Source organism: Alligator mississippiensis, chromosome 11 (genome assembly GCF_030867095.1).
Source record: "Alligator mississippiensis isolate rAllMis1 chromosome 11, rAllMis1, whole genome shotgun sequence".
Taxonomy (NCBI): Eukaryota; Metazoa; Chordata; order Crocodylia; family Alligatoridae; genus Alligator; species Alligator mississippiensis.
In genome coordinates this window covers 10,818,230-10,835,353 of record NC_081834.1, presented here as the reverse complement: position 1 = coordinate 10,835,353, position 17,124 = coordinate 10,818,230, and the positions used below count along the sequence as shown (strand labels likewise).

The following is a 17,124-nucleotide window of genomic DNA, read 5'->3' as shown; positions in this document are numbered from 1 at the left end:
GACCGCTCATTTGGAGACACAAACTAGTGCAGTGGTTTTCAACCTTTTTAGACACAAAGCACCCCTTGGAAAATGCCAGCATTTAGCTTTCATTCATTTTTTTTTTTGACTACGGAAAAATAATAGAGCTATTTTTTTGTCAAGAACGTGGATAAACCACAACAGGAGAACATTTTTGACATTATGGATTCCTATTTGAAATCTTTGGGTTTAACTTGTGAATCATGCATCAGTGTCTGCACACCTAACCTGGCTGATATAGAGGTGGCAGCTAGTGGTACCCTGAAAACAATCTGCAACATTTTAGGGTGCTACAGCATCCTGGTTGAAAAACATTGAGCTGATAATGTGTTTGGGGGAAGATAGCAGAGCAGCTAAGGTGCACCTTTCCACCTCTGAGATTGTGGCAGCTCCAGATATGTCTTTTACGATAAGCTTGAGTGATGTCTAGGACCAGCCCTAAATTGGGTCTGCTACCCCATGCCACCAAAGGGCTGCTGTGAAGCCTGGGGCATTTGGAGCCTGAACATCCCAGCCATTCCCTCCTCCACGATGTTCTCTCCCAGTATGGTTCTTCATGGGATGAAGAGGACAAGGATGCAAGTATATGTCAAAATGTTGGAATCTCTTGTGGGATAGTAATTCTTAATTTTTAACTAACTTTATTCAGAAGCCTAGTTTAGAAGCTGGAAGTAATAGAAGTTGAGACTTGACCTCTGCTTGTGCTTAATGGGAGGGAGTACATATTGGAGGTTCCTGTTGTTTGAAATTTTAGAAGAATTATTTGTATGTATCATAATTATGATTTATTAGGTAATGTTGAGTCCCCAAAGAGTTTAGAGTCTAAAAGGCACAATGTTCAGCAAGGGAATGAAGCAAGTTAGCTGTGTGTGGGTCACTAGGAGAACAGTATAACAATAGTAGTTAGGTTGGTTTAGCATCAGTTGTATGGCAGTTTTTGTACCCAACCTGACAAGGGATTTAGAAGAGGATAAGGCAGAGTTAAAAGGATAAGGTTGTAAGTATTTGCACAGTGCTTTTCCTTGTACCCAACCTGACAAGGGACTAAGTAAGACAAAATGCAGAGGAGTCTTTGGATAAAGCAGACCGCAGATGGTTGGAGCTTCATCACTAGGTAAATATTATAACGTTAAATAATAATACTTCTGCTAAGGGAAATGAAATGTAAGGGGAGGAAGCAAATAATATTGGAGGAGTTTTTGGGCCTCCCAGAGTTGTTTTCATCTTCTATTAGTCATTAGTCATTTGTTTTATTTTTTTTTTAATAGAGCTCTATGGGAGGATGCTAGATCTTTTTCCCCTGTAGTGCATCAATCTACCTGAAACCAAAGCATACTTGGATAAAGCATCCTATCTGTCTTCAGACCTTACAAAAAAGAACAAGTCAATGCGTTGGGCTTTCCTGCTGTCTGTGCTGAATCAACCTGTTACAGGCACTTTCTGCTGGTGATTAAGCCTAACCATAAAAATTGTACGTGATGAAGACTCCTCAATGCAAACATTCCCTCATTAGAATCAATTGGGGTGTAAAACATAGCGCCAATAAGTGAATAGCTTTAGTTACTTCTCTTCGGGGGTCAGACATTTCTAGATTTAGACTGGAATGATGTGTGCACATGTTAGCACGTGTAGGACAGACCGATAGGAACATTTCCTTTATTTCCCTTTTGTAGCTAGCTCAAAACAAGTCCCGTTATGAAGCCCTTGAGCTTGCTGTATGATGTCCTTGTAATACCAGGCACATTGCAGAAATGATTGTGCTTGTAGGAAGGGGCTAGTCAATAAGTAGGTCTGATTTCTTTAGACTTTAGAACCTTTCTAGGATTTCATGGTGTTTCCATTCACTTTTTCAGTAGCTGCAAAAAATGCTGTAAGGAACAGCTGTGGATAGGGAGTTGGGAGTAAAAAACGCGTAGAGTTGAACCAAGTGGGCCCAAAATGAAAGGAGCTAGGTTTAGTCTTTTTTTAGAGATTTGGGGACAGAAACAGAACAGTAAGGAGGAAAATGAAGTAGGCCTCCAACACCTTCTGTGAAGATGATGTACTGCATTGAAAGCATCCTGGGCATTTTCTTCTGTAGTCTGTTGAGGGATGATGCTACCTTTTTATTTCCATGCAGTCAAGGGGAGTGGAGCTCCTTCTGCAGTTGTTGAATCAAACAGGGTTAGTATGCTACTGATGCATCAAAAAAGGGTTTTTTTTACTCTGCATGTTTTAAGTCCTGCATAGCCAATTCTTGTTTTTTTCCCTCCATATTTTTTTCACCAAAGGTTAGAGAATAAGGAATCAATATAAATGTTTGATATGTCACCAGGCTATAATTGCCTCATGAACATGAGCTGGCAGTGTAAGGAAGCCATTAACAAAGCCAATCACACCTCATCGTGCATTAGCAGATGCATGACCAGCAGATCGAGGGAGGTGATGCTCCCCCTCTATGCGGCACTGGTCAGGCCGCAGTTGGAGTACCGTGTCTAGTTTTGGGTGCTGCACTTCAAGAGGGATGTGGAGAATCTGGAGGGTTCAGAGAAGGGCCACTCGTATGATTAGTGGCCTCCGTGCAACACCTTACGAGGGGAGGTTGAGGGATCTGGATCTCTTCAGCCTTCACAAGAGATGTCTGAGGGGAGACCTTGTAGCTGCCTATATGTTTATCAAAGAAGGATAACAGAGAATTGGTGATTGTACTATTTACCAGGGCACTTCTAGGAGTAACTAGGAATAATGGGTACAAACTAGTGGAGAGCAGATTCAAGTTAGATATTAGGAAGAAATTTTTCACGGTAAGGGTGGCCAGAATCAGGAACGGGCTGTCAAGAGAGGTGGTGCTATCACCTAACTTGGAGGTCCTCAAGAGAAGGCTACATAGGCGTCTGGCAGGGGTTTTCTGACTTTGGTCCTCTTTCCTGCCTGGGGCAGGATGATCCTTTGGGGTCCCTTCCGGCTCTACAATCTATGAGTCTATAAATTTTATACCTTTCTTAGAATCGTGGAAAATGAGGGTTGGAAGGGAACTGAGGAGGTCACATCTGGTCCAGCCCCCTGCTCAAAGCAGGACCATCACCAACTATATCATCCCAACTGAGGCTTTATCTAACCAGGTCTTAAAAACCTCCGAGGATGCAGATTCCACAACCTCTCTGGGTAACCTATTCCAGTGTGTTACTACCCTCCTGGTGAGAGTTTTTCCTAATATCTAACCTTAACTTCCCTTGCTCGTTGTTCTGTCATCCATCACCACTGAGGACAATCCAGCTCCACCCTCTTTCAAATCCCCCTTCACGGAGTTGAAAGCTGCTCTCAAATCCCCTCTTGGTTTTTTCTTCTCCAGACTAAATAAGCCCAGTTCCCTCAACCTCTCTTCAGAAGTCATGTGCCCCAGCCCTGAAACCATTTTCATTGTCCTCTGCTGGACTCTCTCCAATTTGTCCACATCCTTTCTATAGCGGGGGGCCCACAACTGGACACAGGACTCCAGATGTGGCCTCACCAGTGCTGAATAGAAAGGAATAATCACTTCCTTCAATCTGCTGGCAACTCTGCTACCATTACAGCCCGGTGTGCTGTTAGTGTCCTTGGCAGCATAGGCACACTGTTCACTCATATCCAGCTCACCATCCACTGTAACTCCCAGGTCCTTTTCTGCAGAGCTGCTGCTTATTAGGTCAGCCCCCAGCCTGTCCTGGTGCATGGGATTGCTCCGTCCTAAGTGCAGGACTTTGCATGCGTCCTTTTTGAACCTCATGAGATTCCTTTTGGTCCAACCCTTCAATTTGTTTAGGTCTCTCTGAATTGTGGCCCTACCCTTCAGGGTATCTGCTACTCCCCCCAGCGAGGTGTCATCTGCAAACTTGCTGATGCTGCACTCCATCTCATCTTCCAGATTGTTGATGAAGACACTGAAAAAAAACCTGGCCTCAGGGGTGACCCCTGGGTACTTCACTTGAGACTGGCTGCCACCTAGACATTGAACCATTGACTTCTACACTCTGAGCCCAATAATCCAGCCAGCTTTCTATCCACCTTACAGTCCATTCATCCAACCCATACTTCCTTAGCTTGCTGGAGAGACTGATGCTCTAATATGAGCCAAAATGTTAGAATGAAGAATAAGAAAGAAAACTCATAGTGCTTACAGTTGAAGTGTATTTTGACAGTGTGATAGTTCACTTACGCAGTTTTAAAAGTAACCTTCTAATATTTAGAGAAGGTTTAACAAAAGAAAACACTTTTTGATAACATCCTTTGCACAGCATTATGGTGTTTCATGTTGGGTCCTAGCTCACTGCACAAATGTACCTCCATCACGTGATTCATCTCGCTGTCTACACCAAGAGGAAGCTCCTTGAAGTCAATGGAACAATGAAACTATAAATTGGGGTGACACCAGAATCAAACCTACTTGTTTTAGCAAGAGCAGCAGCTTCTTCAGACTTTGTGTGTCTGCTTCCTCATATGTAGTAAAACCATCCTTGATGCTTTCTTTCGTTAGATGTTTAAAAGCTGTAATTGCCTGTCCTTGGGCCAGAAGAGGGAAAGAGAAGCCCTTGGCAGGTGTCAGCGGGTTGATGTGCCTGCTGCCTTGCAGGCTGGCTTCGCTCTCTGGGAACTCCTGAGCCAGTCTTCTTAATACAAGCAATAGTCCCTGCCCCTAAACAAGCAAATACTTGAATAAAGCAAAACCTTCACCTTTTTTTCCAGGAGGCAGAAGAGGCCCCTGTATCTCTTGCCCCTTTTTAATAGCAAATTCTTCTGGGTTCCTGGACACAAGGTGCACCTTCTCGGTTCAAGCTCCTTGCTTTCTCCACTAGAGCTTTGAACTCACAGTTAGGCTCCTACTCCGGGGTGTCTGTCTCGCTTTTTGAGTTAGACTAGGTTATTGTCAGGGATGCTTTAACTCCTTCTTAGCAGAGAAAAAACAAAGAAAAAACGATACCTGAAAGGTTCTAGGAACCATCAAATCTCTTCATTATTTCACCGTTCAGTTTATTTTAGCTCTTGATGAAGAAAAAATATAAGCGAGCATCATTTGTTGTGCATGTTTCACATATACGTACGCCGCATTTCTAAAGATGCCCAGAACGGGCTCCAAATCTAGCCCCCCTGTCCCAGGATTCAAACACTGTGAGCCCAAATGGCTAGGGATCTTCAGGGAGTACAGCACCTCGATCCATTCTTGTCCGTTGTCTTGTGAAGTTTGATATGCCTTTACTACTGTCAAGAAAGCATGATGAAACATGGTCAAATGTTTTGGCACTTTGGAACTTTTCTTTTAAAAGTAGAAAGATAAACCACTCTCCACACTGCTGGAATACCATTTTCAGGTTACTTACATGATTGTTTCTACAGACTGAGACTGTCACAGTTTGAAAGACTCAGTGAAGCAGACTTCCTTTGTGCTGCCTCCCCACCCAGGAAACCTAAGACTGCGTGTGTAACATTTTTTTTTTCCCTTTCCAGCTGCCTTCTACTCTTTTTTTTTTTTTTTTTAATGTCATATGACTGTAAGGAGTGTGTAAAGCATTAGGATGTGGGTGTATGGAGTGAAGGATATAGTGAAGGAAGGCTTCCTGTTAAAGGAAGTAGGTGAAAACATCCAGAGCAATGTTTAAAAAGATATACTGGCTTCCCACAGTTGTCTTAATTTACAGATGTTGGTACAGCTGGTTGAAGTGTGTGGAATGCCGTGTGTGTGTGTCCTTAGAGAGAGGAGGGGATCTAGCTAACAAACAAAACAAAACACATCCTTGATTTCTTTGGAATTTCTAATGGGGAAAATTGAAATAAAAGGTTCTTTTTCTGATCCGTTTTTCCAAATAAAAAAAAAAAATCAACACTTTTCATTTTACAACAAAAAGTTTTGATATGGTTTTTGTCTTCATATGTGGTTTTAAAAGTGTTAAACTTTTGAAATATCAGGATTTTCTATGGGACAGAAAAGTCCAGGAGTTAAGCAGCTCCGTTGTGAGCATGCAGCAGCTCACATTCCACTCCATGTCCTCCCAAAGTATGAGGCATACACATCGCACTGGCACTAATACTTGTGGGTCCATATTTGACAGCATTGTCTCAACCAGCAGGTTGTAAAGTAGCTTCCTATCTGTCATCAGTCTCAGAAGGAGCTGCCCTCCTTTGTGTCTGGCCCGCAACTGTCTTTTAAAGAAAGTAAAATTGACCCCACATCAGTTTGACCCAGTGCCATATTTCTTGCATACGACTGCACAACATCCTAGCAAGTGAAGCTCTGGATGACGGCAGTAACGGAAGGTGGAATTCCTGTTTGGATGCTGCGGAGGATGCAGACTGGTCCATTATGGAGGGCCCTCTTCCCTTGAGCCATTAGCCAGGAAAACCATCTCTCTGTTGAAATTCTCTTCTGTACAGAATAGGCAGTACAACCCAGGGAAGGAAAATGACCTCTCCCTTGTCATGTGAAATCAGTGCGTAGTCCCATTATGCCATTTTCCCTTACTCATTTCCACTGTGGTTTATATGAATGCTAATCCTAAACATCGCAGCAGCAATAGCTAGTTTAAATATGGTTGCAGTTTCATGCCCTTGAATTTCCTCTGTTATCTTTAATCTTTGATCATTACAGTCCCCAAATGGAGCTCTTTGGGATGCTGCCGTTTTTATGTTGCTGCTGTTTAGAATTAACTGGTCCACTTCCTAAAAAGCCAAATGTTTAATCAATACATATCCTTCTGTGTATAATAAATACATTTCTGCCATCACTTCTGAAGAGAGAATGCTTTTAATTTGAGCCAAATAGTTTACAAAATGGTAAGGGAGATGGGCTTTTTTTTTTTCTTCATGGACATTGAACAGGACAGGGCCAACAGGCAGATTAGAGCATAGAAATGGCATCTGAAACCTAGTGGAGGGGGGAAGCCTTTTACATGAATTGGTTTATTTAGAACATTTGTTACATTATTGCTCACTCCGGTTAAACCAATTAATTGTCTTGGACAACCTTTCAGTAAAACAAGAATAGGTATATTTGTGTGTGTTGCAGGGTGCAGAGTGAGGACAGCGGGGGTGTTTTGTTGCTTGTGTTTCTTTTTCTGATCTTTGGAAGAAAAATGCCAGTTTAAACCTATACTAACAGAGCCTGATTACTTCCCATCAGCTCACTGGCTTCCAGGGCAGAATTCTCAGCCTGGTTATTGCTTGCACTGTGCTACTATAAAATAGAGGGCCTGTAAATTAAAGTTTGGCCATAATAGCTTTAATCTGCAGTTTTATAGGTCTCCAATCCAATGGTCATTTTGCATTTCAGCCTTTGATTATATTGTCAGATCTGTGAGGGATTGTTGATGGAAAGAGTATTTTTATGTATAGCAGAGAGAAAATATTGATACTTTCTTCTTCAATTCTAGATTAGAAATGGGCAGCAAAGTTGTTACACGCTGAAGAATAAAGACTTGGTACAGTCTTCTAAAGGATTAATTTACTTGGAGTTGGATGTTCTGTTTAATCCAGTAAGTTTTAAATGTCTTTTTATTATTTTTTTCTTCACGCATCCTTTACATAAGGAACTAGGATGCCTGGCTCTGCAAATGCAAAGAGAGAATGCAGGAACCACACAGAAAAGGTCTTGACCTGGTTGCATCTGGAGGGAGGGATTGGGTTTATTGCCCTTTTTTTTTTTTTAAAGAAGTATTGGCAGATCACAGTGCTATAACATTTCATCCAAATGGATGAGACAATGAAATGGCAGCTTTGGACTGAGAATGATCAGAGCGTTCTTGGGAAGAGGTGTGGATCATTGCACACCAGGGTTTAATTTGCAGCCAAAAGAGGAGTTAACATCTAGATTATTACAGATGACTTTCAACTCCTACTTCCTCCCAAAAAGCTGAGCCACAATTTCTGCTTCAGAGGGTGTTGACAGGAGAATAACCCAGACACCACAATAGTGCACTTGCCCATAAGGCTGACTCAGCCTTGAGCTACTTGAGTTTAATCATCTCTTACTGGATGAAACCCTATTTTATTTTTGCTGTCACTGTGTGGAATATGAATCCTCTCTTATTGGCTTTTTTGTTTGTTTGTTTTTTCTTTGCTGTGATGCTGGAAGCAAAATTTCACTTTTTGTAATGGCTCATAGGAATTTATCCCATCTTGTTTGGAAGTCACTGTAGAGAACAGTGATGGCTACTCTCTGCCAAAGAATAAGCTGTTCAGATACGTTGTGGCACTATTCTAGAACACTTCAAAGATGTTCCCAGGCCAGCCTTTTTTCAGGTAGACTGGAGTCTATCTAGTTATATGGCCATCATCACCATAGTGATGCTATGCAGGGGGGTCGAACTCGATGATCTATTGAGGTCCCTTCCGACCCTAACGTCTATGAATCTATGAATAGTTGGCGAGCACCTTATAACACATTTATCCACAAAATGCTCTTCTGCAATGGGGAGATTTTGTCCACAAGTGTGGTATTAAGATAGACCAACCCAGTGTTACTGAAGCAATTTAAGCTAGATCTTGGAGCTGTGTCCAAGTTGCTTGGACCCCAGACCATTCCCTGACCTGCTAGGCCATCTTCTCATTTATGGTTCCCTTACTTTCTATGGGCTCTGGTAGGGTATGAGTGCCCCATGCTCCATGAGGCATCCCATTGACTTCACTGTCTCCATTTTTGAGGTTCCCTGTTTCTGGGGCAGCCATTCAACAAAAATAATGACTCATTACTAGATTCTGATTCAAGCCATCACAGGACTTGAAATATATTTTGGGCTCTTTTTCGATGTCCTTTTCAGTGGATGAGTATTAAATACACAGGTTCAATTAGAGAATTTGGGGAATGTGATCTTCAGCTCCCATTTCCTTTGTTTACTTTTCTATGGGGGTCACAGGCATTTGGAAAGTGGGAAATATAAATGCACCGAGTGGCAACAGCAGAGGAAACCTTCTACCCTGGTGCTTTTGCTCTACGCCATGCAGCCATGGGTTACAGAAGTAGCAACACATTCCTTTTCCCCCCTCTCTCCATCACCAGTAATTTCTCCGTTGGCTCATTAGTTGGAGCTGGTTGTGTAGCCTTCATGTCAGCATTGACAACACCCAGTGCTTAAACTGCACAGCGTTTCATACCCCTGCAGGTAAGGGAGAGGGAACAAGATTGTGCACACAACGAGGTTCCCATAGAAAGCATGGTGGCTGTTGTGCAAGAACACCACAGCAAGGGTCTGCTGAGCTGAAGGGTAGAGCCCTTTGCTCCTGGTTACATGCTGATGCTGAGTTTAAATGACAGTATTCTGAATACATGGTATTTTTTTCCAGATAAAAGCATGCAAGAGAACCTTTACACCAAGAGAAAAGCGTTTCATCGAAGACAGGGGCAAGTTTTCCAAGAAGGTATGGCCCCTGTTCTTGTGTCTTTGGCAGGTTTTTTCAGTAACCTCTTCAGTACACTCATGATAGGATGCACCCTCAAGTTGCAGCAAGGGAAGTTTAGTTTGGATATTAGAAATCGGCTGGTCATAAGGAAATCCCTTCCCCGTGGTGTTCTCACAGGTTGGTGGGGGCAGGGCTGCATGCCGGGCTGGCAGGCTCCACATCACTCTAATTCCTGGCCAGACTGTGCCCTGCACCCCTGCATTTCCGGGATGCCCTTATAATTTTCAACAGCTGCCTGGAACCAACCTCTGAAATCTGGGACCGGCCTGGCTAAACCGGGGCATATGGTCACCCTAATTAGGAAAAACCTCACTAGGAGGGTGGTAAAACACTGGAACAGGTCACCCAGAGAGGTGGTGGTATCTCCATCCTTGGAAGTTTTTAAGACCCCGCTAGACACATTCTTGGCTGGGATGATCTAGTTGGGGAGGGTCTTGCTTTGAGCAGGTGGTTGAAGTAGATGACTTCCTGCGTTCCCTTCCAGCCTTAATTGTCTATGATTCAGTGATGTACAGGTGCAGCACTTTAATACATAGAAACACTGAGCACAGGTGTCAATTCTGTGCCCATTTTTGAAAGTGGGAATGCTCATTTGCATTACTGTGGAGTGGCTCCCTTATCCAGTTTGATGCTGTAGTCTGGTAAATCATCCCACTTTTTAAGTTAACACAAAACAAAAAAAGCCCCACGTAATTAAGGAATCTGGGCTGTAGCCATGTTGGTCTAAGCACAGAGGCAGACAAAATCTTTGGGTAGAGTTGATATCTTTTATTAGACCAACTAAATAGTTGCAAAAAAGTTATTACAACTTTTGCTGTTTTCCCAGAGGTTCTTACAGCCTTTTTGCAACTATGTTATTTGGCTTAATAAAAGATATTGCCTCTACCCAAAGATGTCATCTGTATTGTAATTTAGGCGCCTTCGCACGTGCATTTACTGTGCAGTTCACGGATTTTTTTTTTAATTCCTTGTTCAACAGATCAAACCAAGGAGATACCATAGAAATGTCATAGGGTTTAAAATCAGTTAAACTTTATACATTTTTAAAGGAGTGTCCTTTCTGGTTTGATACTGTGTCATGGTCTTATATTTCTCTGAATATGTATAGGCTAATCCAAAAATCCCGGAGAAAATAATTCATTTTATGATAAATTCAAATACAATTTTTTTTTTTGCTTATTAAAAATTAAAGGATGGACCAAGAGTGATTCATTCTTTTCCTTCCTCCATGGTTTCTGACTTCCTATGGGAGGTGAAAGAGAAGTTCTGTAAAGTTTGGGGGCAATATGAAAGCGCACAGTAGTAGGAGAGTCTCTCTGAAACTTAAGCCTACATCTAGATCTTTGTCTTTATAATTTAAACTGTCCTTGTTCCTGAAGGAAAGTAGAAAAGTATAACATTTAATCAAGTACGGTTTTTTTCTCTCCCCCTTTTTCCCCCCTTTTTCCCTTCTTCTTCCTCCCCATTTATCAGATCTTATCTAGAAATGTTAACCGGGTGAAAAAAATCACCATGGCAATATGGAAAACAATACAATTCCTTAGAAGCTGCTTTCTCTGGGAATCAACAGTTAGAAGTATGATAGCTTTTGTGGTAAGTAATTATTTTTTTTCATATTGGTTCAGACAAATTTACATAAGGTCCTGGGTATTACAATCTCGGCTCTGACCCTCAATCTGGAGCCACTTAGTTTGAGGGGTTGCTGTTGTTATATACAACTGTAGTTGTCCTCAGGGACCTGTTGTGCAGAACAGATCTGAAGGAAAGCCCCATAGAGCAATCCAGCTCTTTCTTCATTCACAACAGAGGCTCTCTTCACTCCTTGAATCCTTGTGATGACTTCTGGTGGAGGAGGCTTGCACATCAAAGCACAAAATTAAGGGTCTGCTGGCAGCTCTGTATAAGAGGGGATGGTTATGCTGAACCATCTGCTGAACCATTGACTTACCCAAAAAGGTGGGTGTCAGTTATGAGGATCAATGCATCTATATTTATCTGGATCTGCTGGCCCAGAATCCCTCCAAGTACAGATCACCAAACCTGGCCAATAGTAGTGACAAGGGAGTACGGCGACCCTGTAACTTGTGTCTGGCTTGTTCTGAGAGAGGAGCTAAAGCATTGGAAGGACAGATTGTAAGAAGTAATCCTTTCCTGATGGGACAAGATGAGATAATAGGTTTTTTCCATTTGATCTTTAATGTCAGCAAGACTGCATTTTACAGTGCTTTAACAATGCTTGCTACACCCCTCTGATTCTGGGTGTAGCGCACATCCTGTTGCACTTAAGCGACATTGTCTCTTGCAAGTCCACCCTCCAGCCCATAATATTTACAAGAATAAAACAGTTTTGTCAGCAAGTCCTGCTGTGGGCAGAGATCTAAAAGCCAAGTTCCCCACCTGCCTGTCCCAGTTTTCAACTCTATTCCTTTTCCTCTGAAAACACCCTGTTTTCAGCTTTGTCATAATCCACTCAAGCACAAAGAGATTTCTCATGCTTTTTTTTATTCTGCGGTGTGACATTTTCTTCATGCTTGAAGTGGCTGGCATGCCATTAAAGGTTGCAAAATTGTTTTGCGGTGGTCCAGAGATGGGGGAGAAAAAAAAAAAGTTTTTGAGTAGAGTGTTTATTAAACAAAATAACAGCCACATCACCAAGCGTCCTCCTCCTTTTCTGTCTCTGAATTACGAGTTGCTTTAAGGTCCTTTTGAGGAAAACACTTCACCGTGTATTTGCTACAGACAAGTAAAGCGAGCCGTCCCTGTGTGAATGAAGCGCAGAAGAAAGACGGAGGAAATGTCTTTCACCCTGCAGGTTGAGAAGGGCTGACTGGCAGGCAAGGGCAAAGAGAAAGAAGGGGTGTTTGGGTCTTTTAAAAAACGTGTTTAGATAATGTGCACAGTTTGCTCGAACGGTTCCAGATTCAAAGGCATGCCAGAGTTGAAAGGCAAGGCCTCACCTCTTAAAGTCCATCTTCAACTTGATCTATTAATTGACGCACCTTGCCACGTGATGTGGAGTGGAAAGCGCCAAGATGAAGAAAAGAGAATAACTCTTTTCCAGCTGTTGTCTTTGGATACTCTGAAACCTTGAGGTCCTTGGAAACTTGGCTGCAGCCATATAGTGTGTGTGCGCAATAGCTGTGGTCCTGAGATGCATGTCCTTGTCTATTTTGTATGTGAAGGTAGGATGAGACCTATGGGGGAAGCAAGTGTGCATGTGTGCACAGGAGGAATGGCATGGTTGTGCACACAGGAACTGCAAAGAGAAAATGATGATAAAATCTTGGATCTACATTGCTAAGGCCTTGATGCAGGATGGTTCCTGAGTAAAGTTAGATCCATGCTTAATCTGTTTGATGAATTGGGGCCTAAAACAAACTTGGAGATGTGTCTGTCTTTAGACTATAGAGAAATGTAGCAATGTTAGTGAATGAAGGAAAAGAAGCTGAAATATAAGGAAAACTGCTAACAGAAAGATAGCGGTAAACTTTAGGTTTAGGGACTGAAAAGTGATCATTCAGGGTCTGTTTAGAGAGGTGGGATTGAGATAAACTAGAGAGATTTGTTCCAAACTTCTCCTTCCTACTGCGTGCTGTATTGCTATTGCTGTTTTCCCACATAGAGGGGAATGATAGTAGGAGGATGAGAGATATGTGACCGCAAAATGTGAAGATAAGGGAAAGTAACTGTCCTCTAAAAGCAAATTTTAAAACTAGCTATTTTAAAATTAGTTAGAAATGAATCTATTAAAGTGCTAGTACTATCCTTCTCGGAGTGCATTTTAGTGTTCCCAGTTATAAATATGAGTTGGCAGCATATCAGGTGCAGAGTGAAAACTATTTATACTGCCCAGGCTTTGCAAATAAAAATGGGCCACAACACCCCTCCCTCCTCCCCAACAAAGCTATCAGTATAAACTTGTTTCAGCTATCTTGTTTGCATGCCCTCAGAAAGCCAAGGGAAACAGTCAAGGAGTTGATTTTGTAGGTCAGCTTCAGCTCAGGTTGTCCCACCGTCCCTTTCCAAAAGGCCACTGCAGATTTCAACTTAGAAACTAGAGAGGAAGTTATAATCCATTTGAGAGCGCTTGCATTTTCCTTTTTGCTTCTCAGAACACAGTTGCTGAAGGATCTAATATCAGATAATATTTCACATGGGGTTCAATTCAGCGAGTCAGTGCAAGGTCAACGTAAGGTGGTCGGTGAAAATAGTGTGCTGACTTTTTATTGATTTTTTTTCACATTGACTGCAGCACCAAAAGAGCCACTGACAACACCTGCATGCAGCTAGGAGCATCTGTCTGTATTTGTCCAGTTTACCTGTAGTTCTAGCAAGGTTTCAGCATGCGTGGGTAGGAACAGGTCCTGGAAGGTTTCTCACCCCTATAGGCAGATGTTCCAGAGGTTTCACAGAGTCTAAGACCAGAAGGGCCTATTAGATAATCTAGTCTGATCTCTCATCTATCACCAGTCTTTTGATTTTAACCCGTCACCTGCCTGGCTTCAATACATGGTATGTTTGGTTAAAACCCTTCTTCTAGGTAGGCATCTAGCATTGATTTGAAAACACCAAAAGATAGGAAAATTTTTCACTTGGCTTTTTGTTCCCAGTGGTGGGTTGCACTTACTGTTTAAAAAAACCCAAAACTGTATAATTTCTAATTTAAATTTGTCTGGCTTTACTTTTCAGCCATTGGTCTCTCTTATGCCTTTCCCTTATCAAATAGTTATCCACTTAAATATCAGTCCCATGGACCATCGCTGTTTTCATAAATTAATATTTCCTGTCTTCAGCCTGGAACCTAGTTGTCTATGAGCAGTTTTACATAAGCGTCTGCACACCACTTGTTTGTTTTTCCAGTCATATAAATAGTATATGGCTTAATTTTTCAAATTATTTTTTTACTATTTTTTTTTTTTTCAATTCATAAAAAGCCCCACCAATTTGGTCATGGAAGTCAAGCTTATAATGTGAAATGAATCAAGCCTGCTATATAATGTGTATTTTAAAAATATTTTAAAAGCTAATTTTAGTCACAGAATGATTTTTATAAGGAATCATGCATCATTGCACATTGCGCTTATGATTTTATACAACATAATTACATCTTCTATCGACAGTTTTCCATGCATTAATGGTAATTATGCCATTTAATGAAATTATAGTAATTGCATTAAAAAAAAAACTATAATCTAGTGCAAATTAAAAGGACATATTGACTGCTTTTTACTACTGTACATTCACTTTAAAATGTTTCATGGGAAGTAATAAGAGATACTGAGTACACCAGGCATAATATGGCAAATCAGCTATTGTAGCACCAAGCTAGAGCATCAGTCTTCACTTCTGATCCTCTCTGCCCAATTCTAGTCCTTCTCTGCTACACTGTCCCAGTGCCTCAGTCTTCTGAGCAGCATGTGCTGTCATTTCAGTCTTGTGCCTCTGAAAGCCAGACCTGCTTTCCCAGGTGGGAACAGGTGGAAGAAACTTCCCAGGCGCAGACCAAACTGGTGCCCTAGGTCACGTTGACTGGTGTATGGCAGAAGGTGTGGGCAATGGCTATTTGAGTAATGTTGAAGGGCTGCTGCTTATAATTCTTTGGCTGAGGTTGAGTATGGGGAAGGGCGGGGAAGGCACGTGTCGTGGTGTTGCTGGCTGAAACTCGGAACTTCTGATACGTTTTAGCGCTGCCGTAAAGTGGGTGGCAAGCAGCGGCAAAATGGGTAAGAATGGCATCAGCTTTAATCAACATCTGTGCAGCTGTAATGGCTTTGGAACGGCTCTGCCAGTCAAACTTCCTTAAGCTAGAGACCCCAAGACAACTTGATCAGCCTGCTGGTCCCCCCGGCTATGACAGTCCAGCAGCCAAAGGAGCCAGCTGGCCTGGGAATCTGGAGTCCTCTGACTCCAGGGCAGTCTGCTTAGCAGGGATAGCTGAGAGTGGTAGAAACCTGTCCCTGGACCTCCAGGCCTGCTGCTGCAGAGCCAACGGCTGAGACCTCGCAAGTTCTAAGGCTGCCAGTTCTATAACGGGGAGACTGGAAGAGCTCCCAAAACCACCAGGATTGGTAAACTCCCTGACCAGCTGGCTTCATCCGTGGCAGGGGTGCCCCAGCACTGGAGCCTCTGCTGGGTTATGAGGCATGTGAGCTGGCAGAAAACCAGGCAGGTTTGCAATGAGCAACCTGCCTATTGAGCAAGGCTCCCTGAGATGACTTGTAAATTATGCTGTGTTTCGAGCAAATTAGCAGAAAAAACACATCGTTGAAAAGGTGACCGACCAACCCCAAATATTGATGGGTAGCTGCGGGGTTTTGTGCACTGTTGTTTGACACTCTATGCAAATGATCTAGTAACTCACTTGGCCTATTGATTGCTAATTTGTGTGCCACCGTAAACAGTTAAAAATGACTAAAACTGCTCAGGTTGAGTACTCGGATGGCTCGGCTGAGTATGTTTTGCCTACTTAGGGAGCAGCAACATATGAAGCTTAGTTAGCATGCCCCAGTCCTCATCTGGCACAATTTCCTCTGGAGGTAACAGGACTAGCTCAGTCTCCATGGTCCTCAACTTCTCTTCCTCAGCTGAGTCTGATAGTTAGTACATAAAGGCTAGGAACAGAAATTACACATAAACCAGTATAAGTAATTGGAAACCCATTCAAATCTCTAACACAACAGAAGTTCAGTGCACATAAATCTCTTTCAAATGACCAAAACCAGTTTGAGAGAAACCTAGATGGCTGCCACATAACTGATTACGGGTTAAATGAGCTTATTGAACTGCCGTCCCAGATCCTCTCCAGATTCAGGTTAATCCAGTCCCTCAGCATCCCACGATACTTTGCATCTGCCCTGCAAGCCCTCCCTTGCAGTGTGGCCGGGCTAGCTTTGACCCGAGCTGTCTGCTCCAGCTGAGCAGGGAGGCATGCTCTAGGGCCACCCAGCTTCTGCTCTGGGCCACTGCAGGCATATGGCTGCGTTTCAGGACTCAAAAGTGAATGTCTGCTCACTCGTTTATCGGTTTCGTGTTCTATGGGAAGAACTAATGGCTCATCAAAAGTGTTTTTTTTTCTTTAAACATAAGTTTATCTCAAATTCTCAGCTTCTGGAGGTTACATAGGCCTCCAGATCTTTTCCACGCTCTGCACACACAAGCAACACCCTTCCCACAGTGCTCAACCTTTTTCAGGCCAGATACAGACCGTGCCTCATACTTGTTCTGTTGTACAGGCACCAGGTACACGGCACACGTATGTGTTTGCTCCATTACTTTTTTTGCTCTCTTACTTTTTTTTGTGTTTTGCTTCTATTACTTTTGCTCGCCTGCATAACCAATGCTAGAGAGCTGGTGAACCTCCAAACAGAGGATTTTTGTGACTTGTGCAAGGCCACACTGGGTGCGTCTACACAAGAGGTTTACTGTGGAGTTACCTAATTAGCTCTGCAGTAAAACATCACCATCTACATGTGCGGTGCTATTAGGCTGGAGCAAACTAATTAACTCTGCCATAGAATAGTTCTTGTAAATACAAGTGCTATCCTGCAGCAGAGTTATTGATCCCACAGCAATGTAGATGCTGACAGGGCTGGCTGGGACATGAGGGCGCTTCAGTGCAGGGGCTGCCTGCTAGCTAGCCCCTGCACTGGAGCACCCTTGTGTACCAGCCAGGCTGGCAGGTTGACCCCCTGCCTCACC

At 42.7% G+C, this 17,124-nt stretch overlaps 1 protein-coding gene across 2 annotated transcripts in view; it reads left to right on the top strand.

The window, feature by feature from the left end:
- The window catches only part of MCTP2 (multiple C2 and transmembrane domain containing 2), a 179,250-nt gene that overhangs the window by 108,970 nt on the left and 53,156 nt on the right, over positions 1 to 17,124 (top strand). For both annotated transcript variants that reach the window (XM_014606094.3, XM_006268225.4), the window contains 3 exons: positions 7,401 to 7,502; positions 9,310 to 9,384; positions 10,900 to 11,019. In XM_014606094.3, the coding sequence (XP_014461580.1) occupies positions 7,401 to 7,502; positions 9,310 to 9,384; positions 10,900 to 11,019 (297 nt within the window). The remainder of the gene's footprint in view (positions 1 to 7,400; positions 7,503 to 9,309; positions 9,385 to 10,899; positions 11,020 to 17,124) is intronic.